Source organism: Panthera tigris, chromosome B1 (genome assembly GCF_018350195.1).
Source record: "Panthera tigris isolate Pti1 chromosome B1, P.tigris_Pti1_mat1.1, whole genome shotgun sequence".
Classification (NCBI taxonomy): domain Eukaryota; kingdom Metazoa; phylum Chordata; class Mammalia; order Carnivora; family Felidae; genus Panthera; species Panthera tigris.
Genome location: NC_056663.1, coordinates 31355952 through 31382678, shown reverse-complemented (window position 1 = coordinate 31382678; position 26727 = coordinate 31355952). Strand labels below are relative to the sequence as shown.

The 26727-nt window shown below is 50.7% G+C and overlaps 1 protein-coding gene across 3 annotated transcripts in view; it reads left to right on the top strand.

Annotated features, from left to right (window-relative positions):
* DPYSL2 (dihydropyrimidinase like 2) overlaps positions 1-26727 on the top strand; it is a 129871-nt gene that overhangs the window by 86552 nt on the left and 16592 nt on the right. For all 3 annotated transcript variants that reach the window (XM_042983180.1, XM_042983182.1, XM_015542777.2), the window contains exons 4-8: positions 14499-14663; positions 17585-17646; positions 18159-18239; positions 18769-18837; positions 23100-23220. In XM_042983180.1, the coding sequence (XP_042839114.1) occupies positions 14499-14663; positions 17585-17646; positions 18159-18239; positions 18769-18837; positions 23100-23220 (498 nt within the window). The remainder of the gene's footprint in view (positions 1-14498; positions 14664-17584; positions 17647-18158; positions 18240-18768; positions 18838-23099; positions 23221-26727) is intronic.

Genomic DNA, 26727 nt, shown 5'->3' with positions numbered 1-26727 from the left:
GTCGTTCTTGGGGAGGAAGAGAACATAATGTGAGGAAGTGTTTGGATTTTATGTACCGTGGCGCAGGCTGGCGTTTGTGAACTTTCAACTACCCACACGGTGATAGGGTTTAACGACAGGCTCCCTGAACAGCTGGGTCCCTTATTGGGCTTAAACCTCACTGTCCAGATACATTGGCTGTTATTCAGAGTCTTATTAATCAACTAGGGGAAAAAGACCCATTGAACCGTTAGCTCTCCGCCCGTTATGGGGAGCACATGATGATACAATGACCATGGTTCAGACTCCAGAGATGTTATGCTGTGTTTTTGAATTCAGTCCAGGTTCCTAGGAGGAAAACACCCGTCAATTATGTTGGCTCTAGATAGGTCCCAGTCAACATATGACATCACCAACTCTTCCTTCCCTGCCCAACTTTCTTTGGAGGGGATGCAAGGAAGACAGTTGTGCAAAACTGGAATAAACAGAATAGACACCAGGCTCCCCATGCTTTTGCTTCTAGGTTGAGCTGCCATCCAATAGCCAGTATGTTCTTTTTCAGGCACAGTGAGACTCTTGTCGCAGCAGCTTTGTACAAGGTGGATTAGTTGCTCGTCAGCTAATTAGAGTCCCGAGCACACGTCACTTCTTATCTGAACTAGGTCCTCTTGTTGTCTTTATTATATTATTTGGCGTGTGCCCATAAATGATGTCCTGAAATACAGTAGTTGTGAGCATGACATCTTTTATTTTGGGCCACATTTCCTCAGAAAGGTGATTGTAATCAGATCATGGGGTTTGTTTGATTATCTACTTGAATAGGAATGTAAACATGACCCTGTTTCTTTAATTTGCTTCTTGTTTTTTCCGTTGTTGTCCTTGACCTTGGGTCTTTGGCTGTAGCATTTGACATAGTTCTACCCATTATGTATGCGAGTACACGGGTTTCTGTTGGGCCATAATAAGGAAGCTGCGGGTCCTTGAGTTTATAGTTGGATTCCCTTCCCAACAGGGGACCAGCAGGAAGGAAAACGGAGACAAACCCACTCTGCACGTGAAAGCCTTGCAGTGGGGCTTTTATGTTTTTGCGATGTTCCACACAGCCCTGTAATCTCTTATTTTTGGCAAGCCAGCACTGAATCTGTGGTCCGGTAGCCCCGGGCAACCAAAAGCTGAGACAAACAGAGGAAGTGTCATTACTCACATGTTTCCCCAGCCACCTCATCTGGGTCCGTCGCAGCCAGCTGCCGCCCCTCTTTCGAGGTGGAGCTCCTCGGAGCAGAGTCCGACCAGGACCCACACGGACACCCTTGAGGTTGTCGTTCCCTGGCCCCTAGGGTCCCTGTTGCTCCTTACTTTCCTGCATTCTTTCTGTAATTTGTTCGTAGTCTGGATTTGACTTTATGGCAGACTTTGTGGTGAAAACTGGGACGTCTCCATTTCCTTAAAGCAGCCTGAAGGCCCCGGGAGGTGGAGGGAACAACCCTCCAGCCCCTGTGTCCCTGTCACACGCGCACCGGCGTGCAGATGCACATGCACTCACATGCCTGTGCACACACACACACGCATGCGCACGCACACCCTCTTGGGTCATCCAGCTGGTGCCCAGGCTATAGTGTCTGGAAAACGGGGCTGATGGAAGGGGTCTGCTCAGGAAATCTGCAGACCTTCGGGCTGCCTTGGCTACCAGCCCTTACAAAGCTCACCTGCTAGGTCCTCTCCTCCCCAGAAGTTGACATGGGAGAACCAGATCCTAGATCCCAGCCTGTGGTGCCCGTATCCCTGGGGGATTTTGAATATATAAATTGTTTCAATGTTTTGAAAAGCCTGCCGGGAGATTTAACTGAAGTGATGTTTCCAGGATAGGCTCAGGTTTCTTTGCTTGTGATGGGAATTAGGGGAACGCTCATAATGGTGATTAGTTTGTGATTTCTGTTCTGATTGGGTAGAGGTTCCCTGGGAGGTGAAAAGTCTATATTTATGTTGGTTGAAAGAGGGTCTCTGATTCCTCCTGTGCTGGCATTTACTGTCTTGCATTTTACAACCAGTGCCTACTTGCTGTGTAAACAGGATAGATTTGTTTTGCTTATCTTGGTCTTATTTAGTTTTATGCAAAAGACTTAAAGTTCTGGGCTGTTCTTTTCTTGTGACCCCGGGAGCGGGAGCCTCGGGCCTCCTCTCAATGACGCCTTTATCCTGTCTGTTCTCATAACCTGTTACTCCTCAGTGGGTTTTCTCCCTGAGCCGACCCCACCGAGCCCTTCCCCTGGCCCCTGGCCCCTGGCCCACACGGGGCACTGAAGAATGCCCTTGGATTCTGTGCCCCTAGGGTGCCCCAAGCCCTGACCCCCTTTTGTGATACCTCTAAGTAAAATTGAACATTGAAGGAAGACTGACTTCGCGCCAGGAATTGGGTCAAGCAGCCTTTTATCCTCAAGACAATCCTATTTTGCTTTTAATTTAACAAATGCTTATGTAAGACCTACTGTGCCAAGCTCTGTTATAAGCCCCTTTACAAATACCATTTCGTAAGAGCCTTGTGAGCGGGTGCTGTTATTATCTCCTTCCGAGTAAGAAAACTGAGGCCCAGAGAAGAGAAAGGTTGCTAAGGTTATATAGTCAGTGGATGGTAGAGTTGGGGTGCCAGCTCAGAGTTCATGCTTCTACCCCTATTCTAGGAAGTAGTCACTGTTGCTGTTCTTATTTTGCAGATGGGGAAACGGAGGCACTGGGGAGGGGCAGTTAAATAAGTTGCCTGAGGTCCTAGGACTAGTCAGTGGCGGGGCTGGAGATTCAACCCCAGACAAGTGAGCTCTGTACCTCAGCAGTGCACTGCCTGTGGGTTTCCATCACACCGTGTTTCCAGCACATTCGGCCTGGACGCTTAACAGCATCAGAGACCACTCGCACCCAACGCTGCATTTCCTGGTTCCCTAACATTTCCTTCATGAGCGAGAGCCCCGCTTTTCAGATGCTGGTGCCGAGGGCCAGTTGTCTGAGCCGGGCATTTGAGAGCCTGCGAGCCGCAGGGCCTGTGGAACCGTGTAGGGAGGAGTCACTCCCCTGGACTTCACCATGCTCTGAGGAATTCCAGGATCAAAACGCTAGCCTGAAGCCAACCCTGTGGTTCTCCCCCTGGTGCAGGGATAGGGGGTGCCATACCCTTGGCCTTTCTTCAGACTCAGAATGCCTGTCTAATTACAAGAAACAGAACCCTCTCCCACTCTTAGCCAATGATTTCAACATCTCTTGGAGACATCCTCCATGGATCTGAAGTTTGAAGCTTTGCATTCTAATGAATTTGGCTGGGATTTTCACCTTTGGCTCTCCCTGCCTTCTCCCTGGGCCACGATTTCATCATCGTGCTTTGGGGATGGAGCTTCCTGTTCAGGGTCTGTCTTTCGGCAAACATACGTGGAGACAAAGCATGACTTCTCTCTGTGCCCCTGGGGTCTGGGGGCCTGGGCTGTCTCCAGCTCTGCCTCCCATCTCCTGTCTCCATCTCAGATGCTTAGCAAGACAGCCTTAGTGAGAGTCACCTTAGGCTCTCGTGACAAAGCTGGAAGGAGGGTTGGGGGGCACCAGAGCTGATGGTGGACGTGGCCATTTAATCATGTTCTTGTTAAATTGTCAGTAACTTCTTTGTCCAGCTGGTTGTTCTGGTCTCTCGTGTATTACTCAGTTCCCTATTTGGGTCTTGGAAGGTGGCCATTTATCTGAAACAGAGAGACGGCTTAGTATAGTGAAAAGAGCTTTGTTTCTCATCCCCCTTACATAGTAAGCAAATAAAATGAAAATACCAGCATTGGCTGGGGGGACATCTCCATGGGTTGCTAATGGCAGCATGAACTGGTGACACTTTTGGAATGCAACCTGGTCATCTGTATGAAGAACCGTCGTTCATCCCAGCTCTAGGGCCCTCTCCAGTGACAAGCACTTAGAAGAGGCAGAAAGGTATTTGCGAGAATGTGTTCACGAGAACATTATGTAATAGAGGAAGACTGAAAGCAGTCTGTAGGTTCAACACGGGGGAATGGTTAAGAAAGTTATAGCAGATCTCCCTCCTCCCCTACCAAGTAGTGCTTATAAAAATTGAACCATGAAGACTGTAAGACAACATGGTATTAATGGTATTAAGAAAACAGTGAGTGTGCCCTGTGATTATCCCCATATAAAATATATGCACAAAACAGGTCTAGAAGATGATACAGAAAAAGATTCATGGTCACTGTTAGGATGGTGGGATTATAGGTAGTATTTTCTTCTTTTATATATACAAAAAAGGAAACAGTAAGCTTTTGGATTCAGACCTAGGATTAATTCTGGTACTGCTACATCTCCTGTATCTTTTTGCAACTCTTGACGCTTCCCTGGGACTCAGATTCCTCATTGGTAAGAAGACAGACAATTTCTAAGCGTCCTGGATCTGAACCTAATTAGAGCCAATAAGATGTCCTAATGTCGAATCTCCCGGACTTGCCTATATCAACAAGACAGGCTCATGGGCATTTGGAAGCTTCCTTGTGCACCAACAATCCACGTTCTTTGTGCATTCCTGGTGGCTAAGCAGTGTTTCTACAGATTTGTTCTCACCATTCAGGGTTTGATGGAACCTTCTCTGTAGGCACTATGCAGCTTAGGGCCATCCTTTCTTTCCTTTTTTTTAAAGTTTATTTATTTATTTTGAGATGGAGAGAGAGAGAAAGAACAAGTAGGGTAGGGGCAGAGAGAGAGAGAGAGAGAGAGAGGGAGAGAAAATTCCAAGCAGGCTCCATACCACCAGAGCAGAGCCCAATGTGGGGCTCGAACTCATGAACCGTGAGATCATAACCTGAGCCGAAACCAAGAGTTGGACACTTAACTGACTGAGATACCCAGGTGCCCCAGGGGCATCCTTTCTGAGTGAATTGAGAGCATACTACCAAGTATGACCGCAGAGGCTGATTTTGAAGTAAAGCCTGTTTGGTGGGTCTGTTCTCTCCCTCCCCAAGGCCACTGGTCTACTCTGATGGGCCTTTCCGGGGAAGGTTGACCCCATACTGCCTACCGATGGGCTCTCAGGCTCTCCCAGTCACTCCCTGTCTGCTCTTTCTAAGTCAGGGAGACAACTTCTGCTCATTGTGTAATTTGCCACTCTTTAAAAAAAAAAAAAAAACATTAAAAAAAAAATGTTTTATTTATTTTTAAGGCAAAGAGAGGCAGCATGAGTGGGGGAGGGGCAGAGAGAGAGGGAGAGACAGAATCCGAAGCAGGCTCCAGGCTCCGAGCTGGCAGCACAGAGCCCGACGTGGGGCTCGAACTCACGAATTGCGAGATCACGACCCAAGCTGATGTTGGACGCTTAACCAACTGAGCCACCCAGGCGCCCCATGTGGCTTGCCACTCTTAAAGGTTTTACAGATTCTAAATGACCCTTCGTCCCCACACACAGATTTCATTAGCCTGGCCTTTGATCTTGCTTACCGTGTGCATGCTAGGCCATTTGCAGGCTACCCCAAGCCTCACAGAAAGGGGTTTTAGGAGGTGCTGACATTTTGACAAGCTTTTCATCTGACATCCCAAATTGACCGTCACCGGCTCACGTTGGCCATTTCCGTCTGTGTCCACTAGGTTTAGGTCATTAGCTGCGCACTTAAGTGAACCTGCCTGTGTTTCCGATACTAGAAAAAAGCCTAGGTTTGAAGAGTTGAGGTGAGTGGTGTTCATAGAAACACCAAGAAGGTGGTGGTTAGTCAAGGCTGTAAAGCCTGTAAAACAAAGTGGGCTTGGACCCCAGCTCTGTGAGTTTGTGTCTGCATGACTGCAGGCAAGGCTCCTGGCCACAGCCCCCCATCTGTGACGCGAGCATCGTGAACGCGTCTGCCTCTCTACTGTAAGCATCAAGTGAGATAAGGCTTGTGGTAGCACCTTGTAAATCGCTGGGAAGCTGTGCCCATGTGAGGTTGTATCACTGCTATCAAATGATGCAAACGGTGATACGAAGTTATACCATGGTTCCATTGTCCCATTCCCTTGGAAGAATATTTCCAGAGGGGTGGATATATTTCTCTAACATGGGGAGCTCTGGTTATGCCTGCATTAAAGGGGGAAAGTGGAAGAAAGCTAAGGATGTCTTCCCAGGACCGTCTTCAGGCACAACGCTGGGTGTGGAAGCTGGGCCTTCTGTGCCTCGCTCCCCGCCTCTCCTTTCCCACCCTCAGACTTCAGCTCAGACTCCTGGACTCCCAGGGTGATCTGCCGGCAGCCTGGAAGGAATGGCTGTCTCATTCTGGTGGGCATAGGCCACAGGAAGGGAAATCTGTGGGCAGGAGGCATGGACTGCAGGTGTGGGAAGCTCCTGGTACCCACCCGCTGCTTCCTTCGTGTGGCAGAAGGAACCCTGACAGGTGCTGTAGCTTGTAGACCACAGGCTGCTGCTCCCAGTTGCTTATCCCGGGATTTGCCTGAGAGTGAACAGAGTCCCGGTCCCCACATCCATCGCCTGCCGAATATTGAGCCCCAGGACGACTGCAGGAAGCGGAGGAAGGAGGAGGAAGGAGATGGGGGTGGGGTGGGGGTGGGGGAGGAAAGAGAGGACACGGCTGGGGGGAATGAGAGAGGAAAAGAGACAAGAGCAAGAAATCAGAGGCCCCGTGCAGGCCAGCTGGAGAAGGGTCTGCTGTTCAGATGCCCGGCTCAGGACCTTTTGAATAAATGTCAGAAATGTGAGTGGAATTTAATGAAGTAGGACAGAGCTCCCGGGGACACCAGCATTGAAAATGCTGGGGCAAAAGAGGAACCAGGGGGCGACTATTCAGAGAAGCAGCAGCAGACACGCGGAGCGCTGTCCGGAAGCTGGGGCGGGCACGGGGCAGCAGGCCGCTGCGGACAGTCACGCCCCAAGGTCGTGGAAGGCAGTGGTGGTCCCCAGGGGATGAGAGGAATTGAGAGCTCGCTCGGGGGGTATCGGCTCAGTGGAGCTGAGGGTGCTGTGGTCCAGAAGCGAATAGGAGGTGACAGCGTGGGGCATCAACAGCATTCCGCTCTTTCCAGAGCTTGGTGGGAAGGCAAGGGTGGGAATGTGTAGTAGGCAGGAGGATGGAGCAAGGTCATTTCCTCCGTGCACCCTGCAATGTATTTTTTCTTCCAAACTAGACTTTAACCATTTTAAGGGTATGGTCTGTATCCTCTATCTCTGTTCCCTCTGAAGCTGGCCGATCATCAGATCACGTAAGAGGTTGTTTGCTTGTTTTATAAATACTTTTTACTGGATCTTGCTTCGGCCCTTATTCCCTCCGGCCTCTGGCTTAATGATTCTAGCAGTGATCGCTGGATGCCGAACAATTAATCATGGCTGAGCTTGGTTTATGTGAATATATTTGCTTTGTTTTAAAAGCAAGATTTCACGAAAGAGAGTTTGGCCAAGAGAGAAATAAGGGAATTCTTCAGGTGCTTCCAGGTTCAGGCAGTGAGGGGCATGAGTTTATATTCCTGCACATGTCAGGCTGATGATGCAGTTTTCTGTTAATTGAATTACTGAACTACATGCTGTAGTTATAAAATATTAAAGGGCTAAGACTGCATTTTACTTCTCAGAGATCCACCCCTCCCTGTCCACTCTTGAGCAGAGGCAGTTAAGAAGAGTAGGGGCTCTGGAGTCAAACGTCCTGGGGTCACCTCTGCCAGCCAACAGTTGTACCGGCTAAGACCACATTATTGACCACCTTCCAGAGTTCTTCCCAGGGCCTTGCTTGGCCGAAGCACAGATGGTCTGAATGTTGCAGACCTTCTGTATACATCTCTGCGATTTAAGTAACATGAACAGGTCACGTAACCCCCCTATTCTCAGCTTCTACCAACTGAAAACTGGGGCCACCACTGGCTCCGACCTTAAGGGGGCTGATGTAAGGATTCAACGAGGTAAACCACGAAAGATGGATGAAATCGTACCAGACATAGGAAGTATCTGATAAGTGTAAATTATTTTTACTATTACTCCCATGTTTTTAAGTTTATTATTTTGAGAGAGAGAGCGAGAGAGTGCACGAGAGAGCACGAGTGGGGAAGGGGGCAGAGAGAGAGGGAGAGAGAATCCCAAGCAGGCTCCTTGCTGTCAGTGTAGAGCCCGATGTAGGGCTTGAACTGACGAACCATGGTCATGACCTGAGCTGAAATTAAGAGTCAGACGCTTAACCAACTGAGCCACCCAGGCACTCCTACTAATACTCCCATTCTGAAGTATGTGGATTATACTTACGTTAGTCACTTTGGCGGGTCCCCTTGCCCGGCATTCAGGAAGGCTGGGATTTAAAAACCAGCCATAGTGAGTCTTTCTGGCAGACGACAGGAGAGCTGTGTGTGCCTAGGACTTTTCCAGGGAATGATGGGGATTCTCAGACTGCATGGCTGGGCCCCTCAGAGGAAGAGGTTTCTCAGTGCTCCAGTACTTTCTTGCCAGAGGAGTGTATGATGTTTGGCCTCTCCTGTGCCGACTGAGAGTCTTTTGTATGCTGGACCTCCTGCTGGATACTTTGGGGGACGCAGGGAAGAGGAAGTGAATGACGGTCCTCATATTGGAAGAGCACTTTGTTGTTTTACGAACCCCATCTTACTGAGCACTCCAGCTGTGTTATCGTCACCAGCTTGTAGATAAGAAAATCAGGCACAGACCTTCTAGGTAGTTCAGCCAGTAGGAGAATGCTTCTTTGCACTGTTGGAGAAGCAGTGTATTTGTGCAGGCAGGTAGGGAGCCCTGTCCGCGTGTGCATTAGAGGCACTGAAATACTTCACAAATACTTCACAAGGGGTTTACGTGTGGTAGTTTTCCTTATAGAGGAGCATGTAACTGTCTTCCTGCTGGTGTTTATTGGGTGCGGGTCTGTAGCAGGCATTCGTCCCGGGAGTTCCCATGGCAGCTCGCTTACACCTCCCTGGAACCCCGGGCGTTAGGTACTGGTATGGGCTCCATAGAGGAGGGATCTGAAGCCCAGAGAAGAGGAGTGTCGTGAAGAAAGCCACACTGATGAGTAAGGGGCGGAGCGGGCCAGGCACTCGGGCGTCTGACCCTGGTCTTTCCTCCACTGCCTCTCCTCTGGGCACCCCTTACGCTCCCAGGGACAGGTGCTTTCTCTTTCCTTTCTGCTTCCCCCCCCCCCCCCAAGAATAAAACCGTGTTCTCCTGGCTGGCACGCCCGGGGGCTCCCAAAGGCTCTCATCTCTCCACTAACAAAAGGCATTCTCTGCTGAATAGGTCGCCCGGCATTTTGCTGAGTAGATGCCAGCTCGATGCCACAGAGATGAGCCAGCAGTGGTTTGTGTCGTCGTCTCCCTGACGGCTTGCTTTTAATTCAAGTCCACTGATTCATCTGGGATGAGAAAGGGAGAGGCAGACGCACATACAGCTAAGTGCAGGGACTAGAGAATGAGTCAGGATGATTCTGGAATGCGAGGCAGGAGATGGGCAATTCTGATAGAGTAAATACCGCTGGCGTGCGGGGTGCCGTGTGTACTGACCAAGCGGGGTGTCTAGAGGTGGGCCTCCGTGCGACTGTGGGTGAGGCTTCAGAGAAGCTGGAGCCAGAGGGTTCCCCAGCAGGGGTCCCCCTCTTCTCTCCGCTCCACCTGCTTGCCCCCTGCGGACTTTTGGGGGGTGGTTCCTGCTCAGCCACTTTAATTCCCTGAACAGGGCCAGCGGTGGTGTCTCTGTGTGTTTTCGATAATGCTGGCCCCTTGGAGCTGATCAGAAGCCCCAACTGCTGTCCTTTGGAAAACTTGGGGTCTTGGATTGTGTCAATGTGGACTTTCTGGTTGTCATGTTGTGTTGAAGTTAAGCAAGATGTTACCCCTGGGGGACACTGGGCGGAGGCTCTGAGGATCTCTTACAACTCTAGGTGAATCTACAATTACCTCAAAGTAAGAAGCTAAAAATAAAATAGGGTCTTTTAAACACTGCAAACTCCAGAGGAGTTCTGTATTTGAATTTCAAGGTCCAGCTCCTTTGCCGTGTTGTATAACACCTTGCCAGTATCCAGTAAACATAAAAATGGGATACCAGGGTGCCTGGGTGGCTTAGTTAGTTGACTGACTGCCTCTTACTTTCAGCTCAGGTCGTAATCCCTGGTCCCAGGATTGTGGGATCGAGCCCCATGTCAGGTTCCACACTTAGCGTGGAGCCTGCTTAAGGTTCTCTCCTGCCCCCCTCCCCTTTCTCCCTCTGCTCCTCTCCCTTGCTCATGCTCTCTCTTTCTTAAAAAAAAAAAAAAAAAAATTAAAAACAGTAAAATAAGATACCAAAACCACTCAAGGCAAAAAGGAATGAAGTATTGATACATGCTCCCCCAGGAATGAACCTTGGAGACATGCTAAGTGAAAGAAGCCAGACCCAAAAGACCACATGCTGTATGATTCCCTTGACACGAAATGTCCGAAAAGGGCCAATCTACAGAGACACAAAGCAGATTAGTGGTTGCCTGGGGCTGGGAATGGGGAAGGGCGGCAGATGGGAACGGGGTTTTCCAATTCGAGGCTGGTCACAGCTCTGTGACTAGCCCAAACACCATTGAGTTGCACGGCTTACATGGGTGAATTGCACAGTATGTGAATCACATTGCAGTAAAGCTGCTAAAAAAATGTCGGGTCTTAGGTTTTAAGCGAAGTAAAAATCGTCCTTTGGAAACAGCTGGTGTCTTGCAGATGCGAGCACTTCCGGATGCTGGTTCTAAGTTCTGAGTTCAGGCCACTGCCCCGGGGCATGTTCTTGGCTCTCTCATAAACCAGATTCATGGGCCTCCCACGGAAACCACAGGGTGTTTCTGAGTGTTCGTCCCAGGGGGGTGAAAACTCAGTGCGTGCCAGACATTTTTCCAGGTGCTTTCATCCATGCTTCCTTCACCCTCCTGCAGCCCTGCACGGCGTGTACTTTCGTGCCTGTGTTTTGTATATGCAGAAATCGAGCTCCCGTGGAGTATACACAGCAGGGCAGAGGTGCCACCAGAACCGGGACGGAGCCCAGAGCTCTTGGATCCCAGGGTCATTCTCTTTTCACCTTCTGGTGGAGGGCTGGGTTGATGAGCTCTCCCTCACGTCTTACACAAGGGGAAAAAGTCAGCTGCGAGGCAAAAGCCAGCAGGCTCTTGCAGGGACAGCTTAGGGAAATCACCGGGGACAAGGCCTGAGAGTTCCAGGCAAATCCTTTGCAGGCTTGTGTCTTCCAGTGAGTGGGTCATCTCTGCTCCCTCCGGAAGTGAGGATGACATTCTGCCCTGTGCCCTGGGGCAGCTCTTCCTAGGAGAGAGCTCCTAGGGAAAGGACCGTGGGAAAACATGAGGAGGCTTTCCATGGACACGTTTCTGAGTGTCATTCGTTTTTAGAGGAAACATGTTTATTTCCCTGGAGCCCTCAGCTTTGTCTGTATCCTGAGTTTTCAAGAATTTGTAACCCTAGGAGCTGTTTTTTGGACATGGAGGGAGGCTACGGTATTATTCCAGCCAGGGAACCTGATGTTTTTTTGTAACTGGCAATGTTGTTGTGTAGTAAAACGGGGTAAAGATGGGCATGAGTGAGTTCAGGTGCTTGGAGAAGAAAATGGGAAAAGGTTTGCACTCAGTGATCCAAGGCAGACCCAGCAGCTCCAATAGAGATGATTAAAAACCAGATTCTCAGGGCACCTGGGTGGCTCAGTCGGTTAAGTGTCTGACTTAGGCTCAGGGCATGCAGGATCTCATGGTTCGTGAGTTCGAGCCCCACATCAGGCTCCTTGCTTCCAGTGCAGAGCCTGCTTGGGATTCTCTCTCTCTTTCTCTCTGCCCCTTCCCAACTCTCTCTCTCTCAAAATAAATAAACTTTAAGACAATGCAAATTCTCAGGTTCCAGCCCAGACCTACAGAATCTGAAACTCTGGGGATGTCCAGGAACCTGTGTTTTAATAAGCTCTCAAGAGAGTTCTTTTTTTTTTTAATTTTTTTTTTTTAACGTTTATTTTTGAGACAGAGAGAGACAGAGCATGAATGGGGGAGGGTCACAGAGAGAGGGAGACACAGAATCTGAAACAGGCTCCAGGCTCTGAGCTGTCGGCACAGAGCCCGACGCGGGGCTCGAACCCATGGACCGTGAGATCATGACCTGAGCCGAAGTCGGACGCTTAACCGACGGAGCCACCCAGGCGCCCCTCAAGAGAGTTCTTAAACACACTCCAGTTTGAGTAGCTTAGCACCAGACCTCCTTACATATGCTTGAGGCTGAGCCGGAAAATCTGGTCACCTTCCCAGGAGAGCACCTCCTTTGGAGCTTGACCTGATCTTGCAGGGAGGCATGCGAGCTGGAAGGGAACCTGTATTCATTTATTGAAAATGTTTGTTGAGCACTTCCTCGATCCAGGCACTCAGTCCCTCCTCCGAGGGAGTTTACATCCTCGTGGGGGAGTCAGATAGCAAACTAGGGGGGATGGATGCAGAAATACTGCAGGTGAGGATGCCAGCCTGGGATGGCGACATTCAGCCAGTGAGGGGGAGGCAGGGATGCCCAAGCAAAGAGCCAAGAGAATGGGTGTCCAGAGAGAGAAGACAGCTGGTGGAAAGTTCTGGAGGTCGGGCGGAGTTGGGCAGCTCAAGTAATGGCAGGGGGCCGACGGGGATGAGCCAGGGGGAGGGGCAGGAGAGTGTTGGAGAGATGAGACTGGATCCACAGGACCAAGGGGGGAGTTTGAATTTGGCTCTAAGGTGCTGGACAGCCACCGAAGGATTAACCGGCAGAGTGGCAGGATCTGGGGAAGGATTTGACAAGATCCATCTGTCCGGCGGCCTATGCAGGCTGGTGAGGTGGGGCAAGCGACAAAGCCAGGGGCGTGACTAGGGAGATTCTATCCAAACTGTATTTGCAACAAAGTTCTATTTTCTTCCTCCTTGTCTTCTGCCTCCTCCTGCCCCCCCCTCCTCCTCCTCCTTTTTTGCGGGGCGCGGGGTGGGGCACAGTTTAAGAAAATTGGAATTGTTTTGCCAGGGTTTCTGTAAGCATTTTACAGACGGAACTGACTTGCATCCCAAGTGTGACATCCTCATTGCTTTCGTTAGATAACACTATACGTATTACAGTACCAGCTAGGCGCTTAATTACATATACGGCTACTGATGAAAAAAAAAGGACATTTCATCAAAAGACAATTCAGCTCAGATGTGCACATTTTTGAGACGTACAAAACCAAGCTCGGTTGCTGTCGGTTGAGCAGTGTCTGCAAGATTTGGTCCATTTCAGAAATTTGAGCTCACTGGCATTGCCTGGGCTGGCATTTTCTTAGCCGAGAACTACTTACCTGGGTGTAGGAAACCTAATATTTCATTTAGAAGAACGATTCATCGCTTTAGGGGTCAAGAGTCCTGGGTTTTGTCTTTTTTTGTTGCGTAAGTTTGATTTGATCTTGGACAAGTCATTGCAGTGCATGTTTTAGTGTCTCTGTGCAGGAGATGGGTAATAATTGTTCTGGTAACCCTCTTTTCATCAGGGTAACTGGGCGAGAGCTCTCTGAGACTTAGAGATATTACTACCTGTGCAAAGGCCCTGTGGCAGAAGGGAGCACGAACTGAAAGGTGGCCCACGCGGTTGGAGGAGAGCAGAGTGCAAAGGGAAGTTGATCCAGAGTGATGTTGTTAGAGGGGGCAGGGGCCAGGCTGGGCAGAATCTTGCAGACCTTGTTGGGGACTTTAATCTTTATCTTAAGGGGAGACCGCTGGAAGATTTAAGTAGAGGAATGACAAAAGATCGATAGATAGGCTGTTTCCTTTAATCCTCACAACAAACGTGTGCAGCATTTAATATCCCCATTTTAAACCAGCACAGAAATTTAGGGTAGTGGCGATTGAGTAGCTTCCCCAAGAGCGCGTTGCTGGCAGGTAGTAGAGCCAGGAGACAAACTCAGTTCACCTGGAGTCCAGAGCCCCCCTTCTTCCATCTCAGCCTAACTCAATAACTATATAACAATAACCACTGTTTTAAAAGACGCTTTGAACTCTTAAGACGAAAAGATCTCCCTTACATTACAAAGTGGTATTATGCTGCAGAAATATGAGCACCGACGAGAGATCGGATACGCTGGGGAAGCTTTGAAAGCCTCAGCCTGCGTGGCGAGGGTCCAGCATCTTCGAGTTCCTTGCCGTCTGGTGGGGGGCGCCTCACAGCCAGCTATCGCCACACAGAGAGGTTTGGCAGCTCTGGCCGGCCATCTGACACTGCCATTGTCCGTAAGGACTCATTGTCCGTGAGATGTCCCGAGGTACCTGCTTTCAGGGACTCTGAGCCGGGCAATCAGATCCAGGCAGTTCATGCGTGGTTTCGTGGGAGTAATCGTGCCATGCCAAGGTTTCTGCTTTCTGCTTTCTCCCTCTCGGGGAGTCCGTTGGTTTAAGTGGATTCTTAGAAGCTGGTTGTAGAGATCACCATCTCGGTTTTGGACCCAGGAAGCCTTATTCAAGGTTGAGACGGGAAAACTGCTGCTGACCCGTGGCCCTCGAGCCTTCTGTTGATGACGACAAATGTTTGTTCTTTTCTAGTTGACCATGTCGTGCCCGAGCCCGGGACAAGCCTGCTGGCAGCCTTCGACCAGTGGAGGGAGTGGGCTGACAGCAAGTCCTGCTGTGACTACTCTCTGCACGTGGACATCACGGAGTGGCATAAGGGCATCCAGGAGGAGATAGAGGCCCTGGTGAAGGACCACGGTAGGTTATGCTGACCGGCACCTCCGGGGATATTTCCATTTCGGTACACGAGCCGGCACAGCTCTCTGAAGGAGAGCTCTGTGAATAGCGCTTGCAGACCCCTTCTGTGCCTCTCCTCCATGCCTGCAAGGAGAGACGGTGGGGCCGCAGCTGGTGCCCACTGGAGGCAGCCAAACCCAGTGCGGCAACGGAAGCTTTCATTGACGGGAGAACCGGACGGAGCCTCCCCAGGGGGACCGGTTCCTGTGTGACAACTGCACACAGCTTACTGGTTTGAGGGAACGGCGCCCAGCCAGGTTGGAGAGTTGAGGCCATGGGACTGATTTGCCCTCAGAGGATAAGAACGCCTGTCCCAGTGAGGATTCTGGACCGTCATGGGAGGGGAGAGGAGGTGCCCAGGATGCCGAGTGGGGGACTCTTCCTGCAAACCCACGAGGACCAGGACAGACTTGAGGGTGAGGAGGCTCTGGGACAACCTGAAAGGTCTTTTTCATCCCAGGGGACTATTTCAGGGAGTAGGATTCCAGGGGTTGGGCCCTGGAGGATTCCCAGGCAGGCTGGAAGAATCCGGACTACCTCAGGGTGCCTTTGGGACCCTTCTGTCCACAGGGACCTTGGGAGTTCAGGTGCTAATGCCAAGTCACTTCATCTTCTGGGGTCTTCTTGAGCTTGGCTATAGACTAGACTCCTAGGGTGACCTCTTGGCTTCATGGGATCTTAACTGTTAGGGGAGCGCCTGTTGCTTTCGGGTTCTGAGGCTTCTAAGCCCAGGAGTACCACTGTGGGTAAAATAGCGGGAGGGAAGTCTCTAGGTGTGGATACGGTAGGTATCCGTGAATATGGCCGAAAACGCCCAGAATGAAACTCTGGAGTCTTGGGTTTAGTGTGTCTTCCTCGCATTAGCCATATGACCTTGGGGAATTACTTAAATTTCATGAGTCTCCGTTAAAAAAAAAAAAAAAAATCACATGAGGGTATTGGACTAGATATCCTAAGATTCTTTCTGGCACAAAGGTTCCACCTAAAAGAAAAGAAGTAACCCTTGACCTTTCTCGCTTTTGAGAATACAGAGTCTTAAAGGGTTTAGCTTTCCATACTTAAACTGAATCGAATCCAAATCAGGCGAGAGTGTCACCATAGCAACTGTTGCCTGGCCAGAGAGAAGGGTTGGGATGTCCCGAGCCACTGAGCCCGGGCAGCGTCCAGCACCCCCAGGTGGCTTGAATTAAACTCCAAGACTAGAAGGTTGTCAGTACGGTTGTTTACCATTGTGATGGATGTCAGGCAGGGATGTTTGGTCTGGTGCCTTGGGAGGCAAGGACTCTGAAATGCCAGGGTGAGAATTGCAACATCAGCTTATTGGACCCTTTCTTACTTAAGAATGTTTCTTTTTCTTTTTCTTTTAAATGTTTATTTATTTTTGAGACAGAGAATCAGAGCATGAATAGGGGAGGGTCAGAGCGAGAGGGAGACACAGAATCCGAAGCAGGCTCCAGGCTCTGAGCTGTCAGCACAGAGCCTGATGCGGGGCTTGAACTCACAGACTGTGAGATCATGACCTGAGCCGAAGTCGGACGTCCAACCAACTGAGCAACCCAGGCGCCCCAAGAACGTTTCTTAAAAATCAGCTTGGATGGAAGTCTGTTTACCAGAGGAAAGATCTAGATCTTGTAGATCTTCACAGAATATTCGATTTCGTTTTCTTCTCAAAGTCACAACAGCTGGGGGCAACTTTTGTTTTTATTTTTTCACTTTGTATTTATTTTTATTTTATTAAAAAAATTTTTTTTTAACGTTTATTTATTATTGAGAGAGAGAGAGACACAGAACATGGGCAGGGGAGGGACAGAGAGAGGGGGAGACACAGAATCTGAAGCGGGCTCCAGGCTCTGAGCTGTCAGCACAGAGCCTGACATGGGGCTCGAACTCACGAACTGTGAGATCATGACCTGAACCAAGATCAAGAGTCGGACACTTAACTGAATGAGCCACCCGGGTGCCCCCATCTTAATCATTTTTAAATATACATTCAATGACATTAAGTACATTCACATTGTTGTGCAACCATTTCACCACCCATCCCCAGAACTTGTCATCTTTCCACACTGAAGTTCTGTACCCATTAAACACCAACCCCCCAGTCCCTCCTACCCCCAACCCCTGGAAATCCCCATTCTCCTTTTTTTTTAATTAAAAAAATTTTTTTTTAATGTTTATTTTTGAGAGAGAGAGAGAAACAGAGCTCAAGCAGGGGAGGGGCAGAGAGAGGAAGACCCAGAATCCGAAGCAGGCTCCAGGCTCCAAGCTGTCAGCACAGAGCCTGACGTGGGGCTCGAACCCATGGACTGCAAGATCTTGACCTAAGCGGAAGTCAGACACTCATCCGACTGAGCCACCCAGGCACCCCCCCCCCCCATTCTACTTCCTGTCTCCGTAAATTTGACTTGTAAATGGAATCTTACGTATCTGTCCTATAGTGACTGGCTAGTTCCCTTAGTGTAATGTCCTCAGGGTTCATCCATGTGACAGGATATTCTTCCAGCTTCGGACTGAGTGACGTTCTGCTGTATGACTGTACGACATTTCGTGTATCCATTCGTCGGTCAGCGGACACTTCTGCCCTTTGGCTAATGTGAATAACGTTGCTGTGCATTTGAATACACGTAGAGGAACAGGCAACTTCTAAGTTCGGTATAGTTTTAAACTTAGAGAAAAACTGTCAGGATGCTAAAAGCTTTTGCACCCTCTTTTACCAATTCTTTGTATTTCTGTCTCCACCTCTGTCTCTGTCTCTCCCGTCCTTCTCTCTCTCTATCTATATACATATATGCATAGTATTATACCTTTCTTAGTCGCTTCCAGATTATTTGGTTTATTTATTAAAGTCCTGTGTCCACCTATCTATTTTGTCTGTCTGCTAGGGGTCAATTCCTTCCTGGTGTACATGGCTTTCAAAGATCGCTTCCAGCTAACTGATTCCCAGGTAAGGAAAGTTGCCTTTTCTGAACAGGCATTTGGTACATTTGGGCCAATGTCGTTGTCTTGGAAGCTGCCTCCGGTGTATGTATGTACCTTGGCTTCATGGGACATGGCTGGTGGATGAACTCCCTGATGTAACTTTACCTTTAGGGAGGGTCTGAAGCCAGTGCACTGGCCCCCAGGGCTCTGGAGTCAGCCTTAGACCTGCCCCTGTGGGACAGCATAGCCCAGAGATGTACTCAGAGCCACCTCAGCAAACCTGGCGGAGAGCCGGGTGTCATCCATGACCCTCCCCTACTCCGAGTCCCTTAGGTTATGCTGCCCCTGTTGATTACCAAGCGGGCCTGCTCGGCCACGTGTGGCCGGAAGCCTTGCCCTGGGGGCCTGTCCACAGAGCCAGCCTTAACAGTAGCGGCCGCAGGTGCCGTTTCTGACTCCTGTGGCCAGCAGGGGAGTGGCTGTACCTGTGAGCAGGTAGATGGACGTCCCTGTCTCTGATCCCCTCCCCTCCTCCAGATCTATGAAGTATTGAGCGTGATCCGGGATATCGGTGCGATCGCCCAAGTCCACGCAGAAAACGGCGACATCATTGCAGAGGTATGAGGCCCTCTTCCTCATCATTTCTTCATGACGTGCAGGGTGAGAGGTGGGCTCGGGAGCGGGAAACCACTTCTGTGGCTCAGCTGCAAGGAGGAGAAACAGGGTGACCTGGTGTGACTGTCCTGGGCACAGTGCTAAGAGCCTCACCAGCAGCGTGGATGTCGGGGACGTGTGCCTCTCTGCATTCTGCAGGACGCACGGCCTGTTCCCTTTGCACAGAGAAGTCAGTTCTCTCGTGCCATAGGGCAGCCGCCTGTGGGTGGGCGACATGGGCTTCCATGTACAGACATTTTACACTTTGGCCCAGGGCCGGGCACGCGTGGGCTCTCAGCATCCCGGGGGAGAGCTGAACACCTGCTCAGGCAGGACTGGGGACAGGGTACTGAACCCTTCTCCTCACGAGGCCCTGGCGTAAGAGCCAAGTGATCATCTCGCCCGAGTAGCTTTTTGGGTAAAAGGTCTCTAGCGATCAGAGCATCTCAAGTCCAGCTCTCCCTGATGGCCTGGCTTTCTTTAAACCTTGCAGGAGCAGCAGAGGATCCTGGATCTGGGCATCACGGGCCCCGAGGGACACGTGCTGAGCCGACCTGAGGAGGTGAACATCTATGGAAAGCAGAAGAAACAGGCAGAAGAAAGAGAGGGGGGAGGCACTGGGAATGTCCCGCACACTGAGGATTGACACTTCCTTGTTCTGCATTTTTACTGCGTGTGCACACACACAACGCGCACAGACTGACAGAGACAGAGACACAGACTCTGAGACAGACACACAGACTGAGGCGTCGCCATAGACGCACAGAGACTCATAGGGACAGACTCACAGGGACAGAGCCACAGACACACATGCACCGGGGCACCTTCAACACCATCTGTGGCCCTGAGGACACTTTCCTCTCCTCAGTGGAGGGACGGAACCTATTACATCTTGAGTATCGTCTGGTCCCTCTCCAGGCCATGGGGTATAGCTCCTTCCACGACCATCCAGCCTTCCCACGCACGCTAAAGAGCCGAAAGGATGAGCTGGGGCCAGCACACGGGGGAGGGAGGTTGAAGGTGACATCTTTTGGCCCCTGTGTTAGCTGCATGCTGCCTCTGGGGCTGGTGGACAGTGACTCTGGGAGGAGCTCACAGGAGAGAGAGGGCGACAGTCTCAGTGGCTGATGTCCAGAGGACCTGAGGTTGGTTTTGTACACCAGTGTGTACCTATAACACACACACACACACACACACACACACACACACACACACACGCACACATGGGAGCCCAAGCTCACCATAAAGCCCGTGGGCCCCTGTAACCGGGTGGTGACACCTGGGGCTGGGCTTACAGGAAAGTGTGCTCTCCCCTCCATCCCCTGGGGCGGTTGGGGGCCGCTCCCGCCCTGCTGTGGCTGTGCAGGTAGGCAAGAGTGTGCGGCACACTGAGATGAGAAAAGCAGGCGCCGCTTCCCTTGTTACATGAGGCTACTTCTGAGAGCCCTGCTTCCTGCCGAACTTGGAAAAGCCTTCCTGGGGGCTTGCTTTCCTTCCTCCTCCTCTCTGCTTGGCATCCCTGCATCCCCGCAGACTTGAAAACAGGAAGCAAGCTTGGGGTTAACTGAGCAGACAAAAGGTATCACGGGAGAGCTGTTCTGGTTGCGATTTTGACCACAAGAATCAAACCCGTTTTTCCATGGTTAGACGCCGGAGACTTCTCTCCAGCAGCTGTTGCATGGAGAATCTCCGAGTCCCTTGCAGCGGAGCGTGGAGCCTTCCCTGGGGGCTGGCACGTCTGGAGTGCTCCCATTTGAGGAGCTCTTGGCTTCGGGGGAGGGTCCTCTTGCCTCACAAACCGCTGTTTGGGGGGCTTTCTCTTCTCTCTGCTTTCCAAGGTCATCTGCTTCTCAGCTGATTCAGAGGCACCTGCTCTCGGTCAGCCTCAGTGTTGGGGGCTTCCCCTGAGCAAGTGCACCATTATAACAGCCCCGTGAGCCACCGGCATGAGCTGGCCCCTTCTCCCTCAGCTCCTGGTGATGCTTTTTCAGTTTGGCACCAGGGATCCGTCGCGTTAAACCCTCTGTGGGTGACAAAGAGAAGAAAACAGGGAACCGTTCTGAAGGAACTTGAGCTTGACCATGTAGGTAGGGAGATACCGCCCTGTACGTATGAAGCAGTGGTTAATAACATGCAAACGTGTAATTCCTTCTCGGTTTCGTGATCTGTCGCCGCATCATGGTGGTCAACATGGTTTGAACTGCACAAATCATGTTCTTGCTGCTCTCTGTTCTTCTCTCCAGCCCACCACGTGAGATTGCCAGCAGGGTCTCCTCCCCACCCCCCCCCAGCCTTTCCAGCTGAGAAGACTGAGAGGGAAACTGTAGGGAATGCGGCAATCTAGAAATCACCTGTCCATCAATGGTGCCCAACATGTATGATGACTGGGCCCTGTTGGGACCGCGAGATGAATGAGAAGGGGACTATGGATGAGCTGGAGAGGAAGAGAGAGATGGAAAGTAACTAGGCAGGGTAGAATGTGACGGGGACTCTGGGCCGAAAGGCTGGCATCTGGGAAGGAAGTTGGGAACACGCGGGTGAGGGTGATGGTGACCAAGAGGCTTCCCCAGAGAAGAGAGCTTTCTAGCTAGGCTTTCTGGAACTGCCGCTGGGGCAGGCCGACAGTTGGGGGACTGAGCCACAGAGGGGGTGTTGTGTGCAGACACTGTTGCGTATTCTGATTCTGTTGTGTGGACCGACACTGTGGTCAGTGAGTACCAACGCTGTTGTATGTCCCTAGATAAGTGGCTTTCCTCTCTGGATCTTGGGGTGTCCAGTCTTAAAAATCATCAAGTCTCGGTGACCCCTCCCCAAATCCTTCAGAGCTCTATAATGAGACAATTTTCTTAAAATTTTAAGCTGTAATACTATTTTCCTAATATTTTAGGTCAATATTATTTAAATCAGTTCCCTGCATGTAAGGGGCCTGCACAGGTACACACAGAAGGGTAAACGTGGATCCTTCCATGGTTCTGAGCGGAACACAGAGAGATGGGGTCTAAGTGGCCTTCTCTTTAAATGAGGTGGCCCTGTAGTTAGGTGTCGGCCATCCCCCGGCGTCTGCGGGAGCAGGGGTGGGACCAGAGCTCACCTCACAGTGGATGAGCCAATCCAGAGTGGGCCCTGGGAAGCCTATCCCGCAGGGGTAGGCCCCCAGTAGAACTGGCACTTTTGCTCCATTTATTCCCTAATTAGTCCAATTTCACATTCCAGTTCACCCAGGACAGTCACAGGCCATGCCCACTGCCCCCATGCACTCATTAATAGTGCCTCTGTTCACTTTCAGAAGGATTTGTGTTGGGCCAATAAATTGAGTAGTCCTTGGCACTCCTGGGAAGCCATGAAGATTCTAGAAGAGTCCTTTCTGCACTTTACATTGTAGACTTCGAGGTGACCGCAGAGATTCAGGCCATCCCTCCTCTGTGCCTCCCCGGGCCAGAGGCACTTCTGTTGAAACTGGAGTCAAGGAGAGGGAGGGCCAATGGCTCAGCTATTCCAGGAATTAAAAACATTTGGACGATTAATGAGCTTTTTCAAGAGCCATTTGGTTTGCCTTTGAATTTTGAGACCTCTCTCTTCACATGGTTGATGCCCGAAAGGGCAAACGTGAATGAAGTTGTCGTCATTTATTAAATTAGATTACCAGTTAATGCAATTATAGAACCTTAGCTCTTGGCCACGCTCCTGTAGAAACTTGGTTAGCTAAGATAATTCAGTTAGGAGCTCAGCTATTTCTTGCAAAAAATAGCAGCTCGTTACAGAACGGCCTCACTTTCACCATTAACATAAAGGAATCCATTTGTTCAGTAAACCTGTTGGGGCAGCGGCTGTGTACCAGGCCCTGTGTTGGGAACTAAGGTAGTCCCGCTGGAGCTACACTGGGGGTGGGGCACAGAGGATACAAAACTCGGAGTCAGACCCAGCCCCCTGTCTCAAGAAGTTGAAGCCACAGCTTTCTTCCAGGATCTGAGAGGGAGCAAGAGGCTTTTTGAGACCCATCGTTCTACAGTTACACGTGGTCTCCTTCAGTTGCCCATTCTAAACTACACACTATGTCTGTGAGGCATACCTTGATCTCAGTAGTCTGACCTGGTCAGGTATTTAGCAGTAATCACTCGGGGTCTTTGAAATATTATTCATTGAATCATCAGGTTTAAAGACTCCTCTATTAGAGCAGCTCTCCCATCTCGTGCGGAAGGCCGTACCAGTCTGTGTGCGGCCTTGGATGTGTTACCACGGGCTGAGGACCGTTGCTTGACGTTCCCAGTCAAGCCTGCTCCGTTCCCAGAGCCCTGTAAGGTCGCGCTGTTCCTTGGGTTCATCTGTGGGTGTCGGACAGAAGCCCAGCACAAAAATCTCACCACTGACTGTCTCGACTCAAGACCACACAGCTGGAGCGAATGTACTGACTTGGGAGCAGTTTCCCTGCCTGGTGGTTTTCTCATGTGCGCAAAGCATAAAAATCACCCGGTGCTGTTAGGACTAACCACATTTCTGGGTCCCATCCCCAGAGGGTCTGGGAACGGCCTAAAGATCCGCGTTTCTTACCAGCTCCGGGCTGACGCTGATGTCGTAGGTCGGCTGGGCACTCTTCAAGCCACTCAAAGGGTCTAGGAAGGAAATGCCCCCATCGTTTCCACCCAACAGTGTTGAGTGACACTGGGAGAGTCACCTCCCCCTCCTGGGGTGCCACTCAGGGTAGAACCCAGAGGACACCGTGGCCTCTTGTTCCTCTCGGCCTCTCTCGGTGGGTTGAGGGTAAAGACGGCCCGTGGAGTGGGCACAGAGTGGGCACAGTTCTTACGTTCACGTGCTCTTCTGCAGGTCGAGGCCGAAGCCGTGAATCGCTCGATTACCATCGCCAACCAGACCAACTGCCCTCTGTACGTCACCAAGGTGATGAGCAAGAGCGCGGCCGAAGTCATCGCCCAGGCCCGGAAAAAGGGTGAGCGTTACCTCCACGGCTGTGTGACCGCGGGCAGGTCAGGAAGGGAGGAGGGCTCCGTTTCCAGACCTTCATGCCAAGTGGGCTGCTTTTATCGCGTTCCAGCATTAACCTAATTACAGCTGAGCAAGGCAGGGAGCTCCGGTTTCTCTCTCTGTTCCACCGCTGCCGCCTTGTCAGTATCTATTTAAAGCCGAGCGCTGCAAAGAGTGGGTGGGGCAGGCGCGTTTCCCTCCCGCCCCTGCTTCTATAGCAAAGTTGGACTTAATTTGATGCAGTCTAAATAAACTAGGCACATACACAGATGGCGTCAGGCTCCATCTGCCACAGAACCCTTCTGGGGAACGTTCTATTGCAAAATGAGTCCCCGCTCCGTGGCCGGTAGTGATTTCTGTGGGGGTAAGTAAGAGAGTCTTGTCGGGGCGTGGGGCAGGGGATCTTGCCCCGGGCCTCCTCGTGTCCGGTTCTCCGGGTGCTTGAGGCACTCCTTACAAATTATATTGATAGGTCCTGGGCTGAGGCTGGTGTTCTGTTAGTACGAGGGAGTCCATCGAGAAGGTTCTTGGAAACTAATTTACTAAGTACAGCTTCTACTGCTGCTTCCAAAGGCTGTCCGTGGAGCACCTTATACATTATGAATGCAGCGGAATCTTGTAATCTGCTGTCGACTGAGTTTGCGCAGTCACATCACGTGTCCTGTGCTTGGGAGTGTGGCTCCAGGGACCGGCTGATCGTGGGTAGCTGACTTGGTGAGGGTGCATCTTGGCCTGATCTTTTCTCCCTTAATTTCTGTCTAGCTTTCTCCTGGTCTCTCTCTCTCAGTCTCTTTCTATCCCTTTATCTCTTTCTGTATCTTAAGGGAACCGTTGGACCTCTGTGCTTCTGTTTGTAGTTCTCTGTGGGATGTGATCCACAGGCATAGGGAGCACTGTCGGAGTTTTTCACTGGTGGGTGACTTGGTACAAGACCTAGAACAAATTGCTCAATGACCGGTGAGTCAGCCTGTCCCCAGAGATGATGACTTCCAGATGGACCCAGCAGTTTCTGCCCCGGTTCCTTGGAGCTCTCCCCGGGCCTCTGTCCTTAGGCTGCTCAGCACAGGGTCGCTGGGTTCCTAGCTTTTTGGAAACCTGCCCTCTGCTGGCGGCTGCCGAAATTGCTTTTTTGAAATAAACATTCCCCTAAATAACGTCATGCACTCCGAATCCGCTTTGAGTTGTTTTTCCAGGAGACACTGGATGATTCCTATCAGTAACCCTCCCTCACCTGGACCCTTTGTCACCCAGGCACATGTTTGCATCCATCTCAACACCCAACATCAATCACAGAACCGTTCCTTGCGTGGAGCCTCGGGACGGTTGGCACAGTGTCTGGAAAGTGGAAGGAAATTAGGCAGCAGCTTCTTTTATTTATTTTAGTAACCATCCTGGACCCACATGATGATAACAAACAAGGAGTTAAGCAAACATTTTAACATGATTTTAATGTAATTAAACATTCCATTTAACAGCATGTAAAAACTGAGGACTTGCTTTCTGATTCAGACTGTCGCTTGTCCCTGCTGGAGGGGGAGGAGTCTGTCTCTCCCCAGACCCTGGCCCGGACAGGTGGTGCTAGCCTTGCTCTGGGGCGCACAGTAGCTGGCCTGTGACCCAGCCCTGCTGGCACTTCTGAAGCGTCTCGAGAACTTCCTGTGCCTCAGTTTCTTCATTTCAAGATGTGGCGCTGATGTGTGTTACTGTAGAGTCCAGTCCTGCTCCAGTAACCTGTGACTCGGTGCCTGATGATGTCCCTTTGTCGTCTTTAGGACTTTGACCCTGTGTGTGTATTGGGCAGTGAGCACCAAGAAGGGACTACCTCAGTCTCTTTGTTCTAGAACTTTCCGTGTGTCAGTCCAACTGTGCCTGCATCATGGTTCCCGGGGTGGGCTTTTGCATTCAGACTGTCACCCTTTGGTCTCTGAAACCCTTTGCTTGAGATGGGCCTGAGCTGCCAGAAAGGAATTTCTGGTGCATTTGGGTGCTAATGAGCAAGAATGTGAGCTTCTCGCTTGCTTGTGGGCTCTTAAGGCTCTTTCCATCTTGTTGGAACTTCATAACAACTCTGGGAGGCCGCCCGGGCAGGAATTTTTTTGCACTTGGTTTTACTTTGCAGCTGAGTAAACTGGAGCTCACAGCTAACGGGCGGTGGAATCGGGCCTTGACTGTCAGGTGCCTAACTTCGGGCCTGAACATCCATGTGAATATCTGAATTACCCTTCATGCTTTGAAGATTATTTTAGTATGAGAAATGCTGGTATCTGTTGGGGTTCTTACTGAACCTGCTGGAAAATAGAGCTTGACACCGAGGAACGTCGTGCATAATACAGAAGCAAGGATTCCCAAACAACCGAGAAGGAAAACAGGATACGGTTGTGTTACGTCTTTGCGCTCTGGGATCAGTGTCCCGTCCTGGATCAAATCCCAGCTCGCTGTGCGCCAGCCTGTGATGCCGGGCAGCTCCCCTTACCGTCGCTGGGTCTCAGTTTCCATCTGCAGTAGTGACCCGTCTTGTAAGTGGAGATGGTGCCTGACTGAGATAACGTGCGTACAGACACGTAATGATCGTACCCGCTGTTCTCATGACTGAGGACTGAAGGGCCGGTTCGAAGATGCCTGCCGACCTTAGATAGGGGTTCTCTGCTAAGGAGTCTTTTCTATCTCAGGTGGGTCCTCGTGGTCCCTGGTGGCAAGTGTGAGGCCCTGTCAACTTTTTGCCGCCCCATTTCTTCATCTGTAAGATGGAGAGGTTCTTCGTTCACTCAGCGAAATTTTGTTGTTGTTGTTGTTGTTGTTTATTTATTTTTGAGAGAGAGAGACAGAGTGCAAGTGAGGGAGGGGCAGAGAGAGGGGGAGACACAGAATCTGAAGCAGGCTCCCGGCTCTGAGCCTGGTGCGGGGCTCAAACTCGTGAACCACGAGATCGTGACCTGAGCGGAAGTCGGACACTTAACCGACTGAGCCACCCAGGTGCCCCTAAACTTTTTTTTTTTTCTTAATATTTATTTATTTTTGAGAGAGAGAGGGAGAGCGTGAGTGGGGTAGGGGCAACGGGCGGGGAGGGGGGCCAGAGGATCCGAAGCGGGCTCTGTGCTGATAGCAGTGAGCTGAATGTGGGGCTAGAACTCAGAATCCATGAGATCATGAACTGAGCCAAAGTTGGACGCTTAACTGACTGAGCCACCCGGGCGCCCCTTCAGCAAACTTTTATTATGTGATATTTTAGGCCGTGGTGCTGGATGGTCCCAGCCCCCAGCTTCTTCACTCGTAGGGGTGGGACACATGGACAAAAAGTCACAATGGAAAATGGTCAATGTTATAAAAGAGGGGCAAGTCAAGTATGGTTCGAGCTCAGAGGAAGGAAAGGGGCAAGTATTTATGGATGTGCACCCCTCCTTGTCTCATTGGTCAGGCTGCATGAGGGGACCCACCATTGCTCCACAGATGAGAGTCGTTGAAAGATCATGAT